A 10,427-nucleotide genomic window follows, 5' to 3' on the forward strand; every position below is an offset into this window, starting at 1 on the left:
CAAACCTCAAAAGGGAATTTTACGAAGAAAAGGGTACTAAGAAGGTGACCAGATGTTTCACCAACAAGCTTACAGAACAGTTTCCTAGAAACTAATATACGATATACAAAGCTAAAATGTGTAAGTGATTTTCAAATATTAACTCATTTAATCCACACCACAAACTTATGAAATAAAGTATTATTACACTGAGTTTTACAAATTAGGAAACTGAAGCACAGAAATGCTAAGTAACTTGCCGATTGTGTGAAGCTAGTAAGTGGATGTGGACTCAGGCATTCTGGCTCCAGAGCCTGTCCCCTTAACTGCTACCGCACACCACCCTTTCCACTGAAACTTGTAAGAAAATCCACATTATTCCCAGTTTTATTTTTGCTGAGCCCTTCCAAGGAGTCTGAAAGGAAAAGAGGACCACGTTACTGCATGGAACACACAAGAAATATTTTATTAGCTTTCAGATGGGAAAAAGGATAGAGTAAAAATATTTCAATAGACATCCACGGCTCTCCTCAAGGAGCCCACTCTGGCATCCAGAGCCCCCCAGTCGTGGTGGCGCCTGTAGTCCCCCGGCCTCAGCAGGTACTGCCGCCCCCGGTAGTTGGGCATCTCGTAGAGGACCCACCAGCCCTCCAGCACGTGAAGGGAGTGGATCTCATTGAAGTGGAAGCGGTCATAGAGCGAGGAGCAGTCCTCTGTGATCTCCACTGTCTGGCCTCGGTAGTCCTCTCGCTCGTAGATCCTCAGACGGTGGGAGCTGGTCTGTGGGTTCAGGGATCAGCAGATGAGAAAAGTCAGAAAACCTAGCCTTTAGCAACCCATCACTCACACCCCTGGGGGAATGGGCATTTTAAAATTTTTTCTGTATCAAAGACAACAAACTAAAAAGATAGCCAACACTAGGGCCACTGTGTACAGTTGGGTAGATTACACACTGCAAAACTGAAGAGAGTACCATTCACATAGATCAAGATATGCATGGTGCTTCATAGAGTTTTCTAGGACCACAACTTACATGAACCACATTTAGTACCTACTCAGTACCATTCTTAAGTAACAATTTTTATATATAATTTTCACTCTCTCCTTTATAGACTTACGGTGGTCTGGAGCTCCCCTTGGAGGATATAAAAATAATTAGATATTAAAATAAAAAGGCAAATATATCCCTGGCAAAAGACATTATTTTGGATCTCAATAGCATTAGAAGAGGCTGGGGAGAGAGGAAGTCTAATTGCTCTCCCCAAAGTGGGGTACAGATTGGTGGTTGTCCAGCCCAGGCAAATCCTTAATCCATTCCTTTCTGCTTTGAGTTTTACTATTCTAAAATCCTGAAAAACAAGAGCCATTGTAATGATTAGGTTTCAATGCTCAGCTCTAATATATGGTCAGGCAAAATACTTTTAGGTAATCAATAAAAATAGAAGTTCAAGATCATGAAGGAGGTCTGTTAGATCAATAGATTATAAAACCTTTAGGAAAATGGAAGGGCGGGCTGTCAGTCCTGGGCAAATCCTATCTGCCTTTTCTTGAGCATTTGTTCTCTTATCTGCTTGTTCCTTCCCAGCAGTACCCATTCAATGTCTTCCTTCGTCCACCATTAAATCCTCCTTAGGAAAGGTTCTCATAAGCAATTCATCCTGAGATATAAAAAACTGCTAATAAGGGATCTTCCATGGTTTGCAAAGGACCCACATGTCCGTTATCTAATTTGATCTTCACAACACCCTGACACACGTAGAGCAACCATTCAAAGTCTTTTCTTCTTTTACGAGAAACTAATGACTAGAGCTTTCAGGCTGTAATCAGAAGAGTCAGGACTGGAAAGTGGAAGCCCAGATTTCCAGACTTCAAATGCCAGTCTGGGTCCTATCAAGGATTTAAACCCTCTGAGGGGGTTTCAAACCTATACAAAGTGGTACATTTTCCACAGGACTCTGTCATAGTCAAATGAAAGCATCCTTAACTGTGGAATTCCAGGCTGCTCGAGCTTTACTTGGATAGCAGTGGGCTTTGCAGGAGCTACTGGAATCACATTGTTGGTTATTTGTTTTACCTAGTCAAAAAGCAGAACTTGAGAAATGCTTGATGTTTAAAATCGTTAATATTTGGAGCAGAGGGTGGCTTGCCAGGTGCCAGGTAATCTCCTTTCAATCTCATCTCAGCTCTCTGAATCAGCTGCTCTAGTAGCCCCGTTTTTCCGATGAGGAAGGAGAGAAATAGCCCAGTAACTAACCTAAGGCCACCTGAGTGTGAGGAGTTCATCTGTTGCTTATTCATCACTTGTGGCATAGACACTCTGAACAAACACCCTGCACCACTTTTTCCCAGTGAAGGTGAGTTTAATTTTAGCAAAGGAAAATACATTTTCAATTAAGAGCATTGCATCACTTAATTTTTCAGTGGAAAGAAACCTTAGAGATAGTAATAAAGGGAAAGGGAAGCCGGGTAAAGCCAGCCAAAGAAGGCCACCGCCCTACAGTCTGACCACTGCGCCCGGGGCATGGGTGTGGCTCGAGGACACAGCAGGCCCAGGGGAACGGGACTCACGTGGGGGATGAGGCGGCAGGAGCGGACCGAGTCGCTGAGGCCCATCCACTGCTGGTAGTCGGGGTAGTCGCCGCGCCGCAGGAAGTACTGGCAGCCCAGGTAGTTGGGCTGCTCATAGATCATCCAGCAGCCGCTGTCCACTCGGATGGAGTTGCAGCGGCTGAAGTAGGGCTGCAGGTTGGAGTGGTCGCTGCTGCACTCGTAGTGGCGGCCCTGGAAGCCCCGGTCCTCGTAGAAGGTGATCTGCAAGGAAGGGAAGGACAGGGCTCAGAGGCCTGGCCTGCAGCGCGGCTGCGGGCCCCTCCCGGCCGGCGCGGGGCTCACCTTCCCCATGGCGGCTGCACGCGGGGATGCGAGTTCAGTGCGGTGGGGCCGGCGCGCGCCTCTATATAGCAGGAGGGCTGCTGCGTTGGCAGGAACAACACAAAAGGGGCCCCCGGGTGAGGAGGATTTCCTCTCTCTCTCTCTTTTCTATATAATGACGGCGGGGGTGGGGTGGGGGACTTATTGCATGTTTTCTCTTAGACTCTCCAGAGCTTTCGAACTGATGACCCGCGTAAAACTGTCACTTGGTGCCTCTGGGGCCTTTAAATGAAGCCTATTCAGGAGACTGGAACCGAGCAAAAGCGCTTAACCGTGTTAATACTTGTAATGAAATATTTTTTAACCTTTTTACATCTCAAAATGATCTCTTTTTGGGGAACAGCAGCGGGTAGTGACCAAGTCAGAGGTCAGAATGGACTGCAGCAGGAGGTGTTTAGAGGAGAGAGCATTTCCTTGGTGTGAGGATGTGGGACGTGGGATGCACCTGCCTTCTCCACAGGACGTTTGAAGGAGGATGAGCTTCTCCTCTAAGAGAATCTCCTACCATCCTCCCCGCTGATGACCGGGTACAGCAGACATTACCTCAGAGGGAGGAAAGGTGATGGGGGTTGGACCCTTGTTTAGGCACCTGGCTTGCATCTGCTCCCTGGAGACTGGACCAGGGCCACCTCCAGCCGCACCCGGTGCCTCCCGCTCCACAGGCAGGAAGCCCTCAACTTTGGAGTTCATGAGGTGACTCGTGGCTGGTTATTAGTTATACAGTAAATTTCTATTTAATATTTTTGCTAAGTGCTAAGCTTATTTGTTTGGATCTAGCTGCTGACAAATGCAAGTTAACCTGCAAATATAACAAACTTTTAAAGCCCATCATTTTGTAAAACTTCTGCCCTCTCTGCCTTTCCCAGCCCTGGGCAAGCCCTGGTCACTCACTAGTTAAGGCTCTGACTCCAGGGGCTGGCGTCTTCCTTCCTCCACTCAAAGTCCCCCTTTCTTCCCCCCACCCCCAGCAGCTCCTGGTCCCCTACTCTCTTTAGAGCAGGTTTTCTCAACCTCAGTACTATTGTGACATTTTAGGCTGAAAAACTCTCTTTTGTGGGGGGCTGTCCTGTGCATTGTACATTAACAACACCCTGTCCACTACCCACTAGAAGCCGGTAGCACCTGCTTCCTTCCTCCAAGCTATGACAACCAAAAATGTGTTCAAATATTTCCAGAAGTCTCCATGGGAGACAAAATCAATCCCTGTTGAAAACCACTGGTCTAAAAGTGCTGGCCATATACCTGGCATTCTCACCAGCAATAACCCCACTGCATTAATGAGATTGTTTGCAGGCTGGGTTTGTATAACTGCAGAAATTCTTCAGAGATGCTCAGGGGACACGCAGAGAGCAAGGAGGAGGGAAAGAAGGAGTGTGCCTATCCTATCCCCTACTTTAACCAGAGTATTTTCACTTTTATCTGTTTTATGTAACACATTGTTTGAAAACAGGGTTTTATTACTAGATGATGACAATTAAAAAAAAATATTTGAAGGCCATGGATTCAAGGTATTGTGATTCTCATAGTGCCATTTAAAATACAGATATTTTACCTGCTAACCATAGTACATAATGAAATTGCTTTCCCTTTACAGATCAGTGTAGATGAGTTTCCCAGGACAGCTTGCTAATTTCTTGTGAAAATATCTTGAGAGAATGAAACACACTCCTGATAAATCCTGATGTGATAAAGTCTGGAAACACTGGATCATGGCACTGGGCCAAAGAGAAAAAGAATGAGGTGGCTATCACATGGAAAGTTCTGGATGACCACAGATTAGCCTGTGAACAGTGGGCCAGTGAGAAGGGGCTGTGAAGAGCTGGCAAATAGAATGCACTAAAACTGGTCTTTGACAAAATCAGTTTGACTGCAGTTTGGGGCTCTGTTTTGAAGCTTTCTAAATGGTTGTTTGAAGATGAAGTTGTTTCATTTGAAGATTAACTTAGGGATTTATTGGTTTGTTTGTTTTTTAGATCATTGAGGATTAAAGTTATTCATGTTGCTTTTTAAATTTCACCATCACCCGCAATCTTCTTACCTGCAGAGTTTAATGCTGAGTAGATTTCTTCTTAAGTAAAGCTTTTCAGAGACTGAAAATGGATAGCATCAATTTATATTAGTTAGGAAATCATGGGGAAAGATTTTATTACTGTATGAACAGAAACAGACATGTATTATAGAGACATTGGGCACAGAGGTTAGCAAGAGTATGATTTGTTCTTATCCTGCATCCTCCGAATGTGCTACTAAGGCATTTAAGCTTTTCTCTAAGCTCTTGGGAAAAAACAAAAACAATAACAGCCATCTTTTAGAAAATAATGAAGGGTAAAGTTGGGAATTGAAGCATTGTCAAATAAAGCATGTAATACAAAGTATGTTGGCAAGAAAATGTGAAAAACTTGAATCAGCAGGGTTTATCTTCTGAAGGCTTATAGCAGGTTTTCCCATAAGGATGTGGCAAACTTTCTCCCAACTGACTGTTTTAATATTTGAACCTTTTGATCAATGTTTATTTTCCCAAGATATGTATCAAATAATGAATTTCCTAGTAATTGTATTCTTTTCTGAAGTATTTTTAAAGCATTCTGAGAATAAAGAATTTAAAGTCAACAAATTATATTTTTACTCTAAATCATATGCTATACCATGAAATTCTGTAATCGAGTTTGTTTCACTAAGAAGCAGCTGAAATTCCCTAACACTGGTCACAGAAAGATACCAAGGTTCTCAAGGGAGCTAGGTGTATACATAAAAAGCATTATTAGCCTGAATATCAATCAGTCGAGGCAAATGTCCATCACAATTGTCTTCTATCAAGGCCTTACAAACCATCTGCATATTTAATTTGAGAACTATTTGCTTTTAATAAAGTTATAGTATTCATGCTAAAAGCAAGAAATAATTTAAAGGAAATTCATGCTTGATCAATTTGCGACAGCAGTTGTGAAATATAGACTGTACAAAATATGTATAAAATATTTGCCCCTTATATCAGCATGCTAAGATAGATGCTAAAATTGAAATAAAATTCTCAATTTCGAGGTAATAAGAAAAAGAGGAAAGAAGTAAATTCCATCATATGGATTTTAAGTTATTCAAATTCTAAATACAACTGTGATAAAAATATATTTACTGGAAAAGAATTCTACCCCAAAATAGCAGAGGAGAAAATAAACTTACATTTAAAGTATATTATTTTTTTCTATTTTAAAATCATCAAACTATTTTTTCAAAAAGGATTAAAGCATAATATATTTAAATAACTGATGTCAAATAATTGAATAAACCAAGAAAAAAAATATTAAAAATACTCAGGGAGCGAGATTGGTGAATTTTTTTATTGTAAAAATTTTAGCAATTATCTTTCTTTACCAAATAGTCACTAACAGTTAAACTAGAAATTATAGCAGCCTTCTGAAAAAGAAGTCTTAAAATATTAAGGCCTAAGCAAAATAAAAACCTAAACCAATAAACATCACAAAGAAATCATGATTCATATCTTACCCTTCATTTCGTCGTGCTGCTGTCACTCATGTCCTAAAAAGCAACATCTTTTTGACAAAATATAAATAAGAAAATCTAATCAATTATAGCCTAGAGAAAATTTTTGTCAATTGTTATTCTTTTTTTCTCTAAGAGCTTTTTGTATGTCATTATTAAATAAATTGTTATGTAAATCAACTTCAACAAAACGAAGTCTGCATTTTTTTCTAAGAAGGAAAATGAAAAAATACTAATATAATTGGCCTATATATAAAAAAATAGGAAAATTTAAAAAAAATTGGCTGGTACAACAAAAAAATAATTCTGAATTCTAAAATTAAATAATATTGCTTACTAAAACACTGCAACAGAATATATGATAATATATTTTAAAATATTTGAGTTGTGATACATAATAAAATGATGTATGATTAAAATACATTTAGTATTTTTTTTTAATTGAAATGTATGAACTTTATTTTTTTTAGCCAATTTTTTCTTTTATTTTTTATTTTTTTGGGGGTACACCAGGTTCAATCATCTGTTTTTATACACATATCCCCATATTCCCTCCCTTCCTTGACGCCCCCCCCTCGAGTCCCCCCCACCCTCCCTGCCCCAGTCCTCTAAGGCATCTTCCATTCTCGAGTTGGACTCCCTTTGTTATACAACTTCCCACTGACTATTTTACAGTTGGTAGTATATATATGTCTGTGCTACTCTCTCGCTTCGTCTCAGTTTTCCCTTCACCCCCCGCCCCCTCCCATACCTCGAGTTCTCCAGTCCATTCTCTGTATCTGCATCCTTGTTCTTGTCACTGAGTTCATCAGTACCATTTTTAGATTCCGTATATGTGAGTTAGCATACAATATTTGTCTTTCTCTTTCTGACTTACTTCACTCTGTATAACAGATTGTAGTTCTATCCACCTCATTACATATAGCTCCATCTCATCCCTTTTTATACCTGAGTAATATTCCATTGTATATATATGCCACATCTTCTGTATCCATTCATTTGTTGATGGGCATTTAGGTTGCTTCCATGTCCTGGCTATTGTAAAGAGTGCTGCAATAAACATTATGGTACAAGTTTCTTTGGGGATTATGGTTTTCTTTGGGTATATGCCCAGGAGTGGGATGACTGGATCATATGGTAGTTCTATTTGTAGTTTTTTAAGGAACCTCCAAACTGTTTTCCATAGTGGCTGTACCAACTTACATTCCCACCAACAGTGCAGGAGAGTTCCCTTTTCTCCACACCCTCTCCAACATTTGTTGTTTCCAGACTTTGTGATGATGGCCATTCTGATTGGTGTGAGGTGATACCTCATTGTGGCTTTGACTTGCATTTCTCTGATGATGAGTGATGTTGAGCATCTTTTCATGTGTGTGTTGGCCATCTGTATGTCTTCTTTGGAGAAATGTCTATTTAGGTCTTCTGCCCATTTGTGGATTGGGTTATTTGCTTTTTTGGTATTAAGCTTCATGAGCTGCTTGTATATTTTGGAGGTTAATCCTTTGTCCGTTGTTTCATAGGCAATTATTTTTTCCCATTCTGAGGGTTGCCTTTTAGTCTTGTTTATGGTTTCTTTTGCTGTGCAAAAGCTTTTAAGTTTCATGAGGTCCCATGTGTTTATTCTCGATTTTATTTCCATGATTCTAGGAGGTGGGTCAAAAAGGATCTTGCTTTGATGGATGTCATAGAGTGTTCTGCCTATGTTTTCCTCTAGGCGTTTTATAGTGTCTGGCCTTACATGTAGGTCTTTAATCCATTTGGAGTTTATTTTTGTGTATGGTGTTAGGAAGTGTTCTAATTTCATTCTTTGACATGTTGCTGTCCAATTTTCCCAGCACCACTTATTGAAGAGGCTGTCTTTTGTCCATTGTATACTCGTGCCTCCTTTGTCAAAGATAAGGTGCCCATATGTGTTTGGGCTTACTTCTGAGTTCTCTATTCTATTCCATTGATCTTCCTTTCTATTTTTGTGCCAGTACCATACTGTCTTGATCACTATGGCCTTGTAGTATAGTTTGAAGTCAGGAAGCCTGATTCCACCAACTCCATTTTTCCTTCTCAAGATTGCTTTGGCTATTCGGGGTCTTTTGCGTTTCCATACAAATCGTAAGATTTCTTGCTCTAGTTCTGTGAAAAATGCCATTGGTAATTTGATCGGGATTGCATTGAATCTGTAAATTGCTTTGGGTAGTACAGTCATTTTCACGATGTTGATTCTTCCAATCCAGGAACATGGTATGTCCCTCCATCTGTTTGTGTCGTCTTTGATTTCTTTCATCAATGTCTTAAAGTTTTCTGCATACAGATCTTTTGCCTCCTTAGGCAGGTTTATTCCTAGGTATTTTATTCTTTTGGTTGCAATGGTGAATGGGAGAGTTTCCTTAATTTCTCTTTCTGCTCTTCCGTTGTTAGTGTATAGGAATGCAAGAGATTTCTGTGCATTAATTTTGTATCCTGCTACTTTACTAAACTCATCAATTAGTGCTAGCAGTTTTCTGGTAGAGTCTTTAGGGTTTTCTATATATAATATCATGTCATCTGCGAAGAGTGACAATTTTACTTCTTCTTTTCCAATTTGGATTCCTTTTATTTCTTTTTCTTCTCTGATTGCTGTGGCTAAAACTTCCAAAACTATGTTGAATAACAGTGGTGAGAGTGGACACCCTTGTCTTGTTCCTGTTCTTAGAGGGAATTCTTCCAGTTTTTCCCCATTGAGAACGATGTTGGCTTTTGGTTTTTCATATATGGCTTTTATTATGTTGAGGTAATTTCCTTCTATGCCCATTTTCTGGAGAGCTTTTATCATAAATGGATGTTGAACTTTGTCAAAAGCTTTTTCTGCATCTATTGAAATGATCATATGGTTTTTATCCTTCAATTTGTTGATACGATGTATCACGTTGATTGATTTGTGTATATTGAAGAATCCTTGCATCCCAGGGATAAACCCCACTTGATCATGGTGTATGATTTTTTTCATGTGCTGTTGGAGTCTGTTAGCTAGTATTTTGTTGAGGATTTTTGCATCTATATTCATCAGTGATATTGGTCTGTAGTTTTCTTTTTTTGTGACATCTTTGCCTGGTTTTGGTATCAGGGTGATGGTAGCCTCATAGAATGAGTTTGGGAGTGTTCCGCCTTCTGCAATATTTTGGAAGAGTTTGAGAAGGATAGGTGTTAGCTCTTCTCGAAATGTTTGATAGAATTCGCCCGTGAACCCATCTGGTCCTGGGCTTTTGTGTGTTGGGAGATTTTTAATCACTGCCTCAATTTCCGTACTTGTGATTGGTCTGTTCATGGTTTCTATTTCTTCCTGGTTCAGTCTTGGAAGATTGTATTTTTCTAAGAATGTATCCATTTCTTCCAGGTTATCCAATTGATTGGCATATAGTTGCTTGTAGTAGTCTCTCATGATGTTTTGTATTTCTGAGGTGTCCGTGGTGACTTCTCCTTTTTCATTTCTAATTCTGTTGATTTGCATCTTCTCCCTTGTTTTCTTGATGAGTCTGGCTAATGGTTTATCAATTTTGTTAATCTTCTCAAAGAACCAGCTTTTAGTTTTATTTATTTTTCTTATGGTTTCTTTCCTTTCTTTTTCATTTATTTCTGCTCTGATCTTTATGATTTCTTTCCTTCTGCTCACTTTGGGGTTTCTTTGTTCTTCTTTCTCTAGTTGTTTTAGGTGTAAGGTTAGGTTGTTTATTTGATCATTTTCTTGTTTCTTGAGGTAGGACTGTATTGCTATAAACTTCCCTCTTAGAACTGCTTTTGCTGCGTCCCATAGGTTTTGGGTTGTTGTGTTTTCGTTGTCATTTGTTTCTAGATATTTTTTGATTTCCTCTTTGATTTCTTTAGTGATTCCTTGGTTGTTTAGGAGTGAATTGTTTAGCCTCCATGTGTTTGTCTTTTTTGCAGTTTTTTTTCCTGTCATTGATATCTAATCTCATGGCGTTGTGGTCTGAGAAGATGCTTGATATGATTTCAGTTTTCTTGAATTTGCTGAGGTTTGATTTGTG

General features: G+C 39.7%; 1 protein-coding gene across 1 annotated transcript; it reads right to left on the reverse strand.

Moving 5' to 3' along the window:
• Positions 1-486: 486 nt before the first annotated feature.
• Positions 487-2,880, reverse strand: LOC130859344 (gamma-crystallin F-like). Its single transcript, XM_057746685.1, has 3 exons — positions 2,872-2,880; positions 2,548-2,790; positions 487-759 (listed from the first exon to the last, which is right to left on the reverse strand). The coding sequence occupies exons 1-3, from the start codon at positions 2,878-2,880 to the stop codon at positions 487-489; spliced, it is 525 nt and encodes a 174-aa protein (XP_057602668.1).
• Positions 2,881-10,427: the final 7,547 nt, after the last annotated feature.

The sequence above is a fragment of the Hippopotamus amphibius genome, chromosome 8, assembly GCF_030028045.1.
Source record: "Hippopotamus amphibius kiboko isolate mHipAmp2 chromosome 8, mHipAmp2.hap2, whole genome shotgun sequence".
NCBI lineage: Eukaryota > Metazoa > Chordata > Mammalia > Artiodactyla > Hippopotamidae > Hippopotamus > Hippopotamus amphibius.

What these genes read in the sequence shown, in the direction of transcription:
- LOC130859344 (XM_057746685.1), bottom strand. An exon ending in CCTGCCGCCTCATCCCCCAC is followed by an intron (nt 760 to 2,547) that starts GTGAGTCCCGTT and finishes CTGAACCCACAG; the next exon opens with ACCAGCTCCCACCGTCTGAG.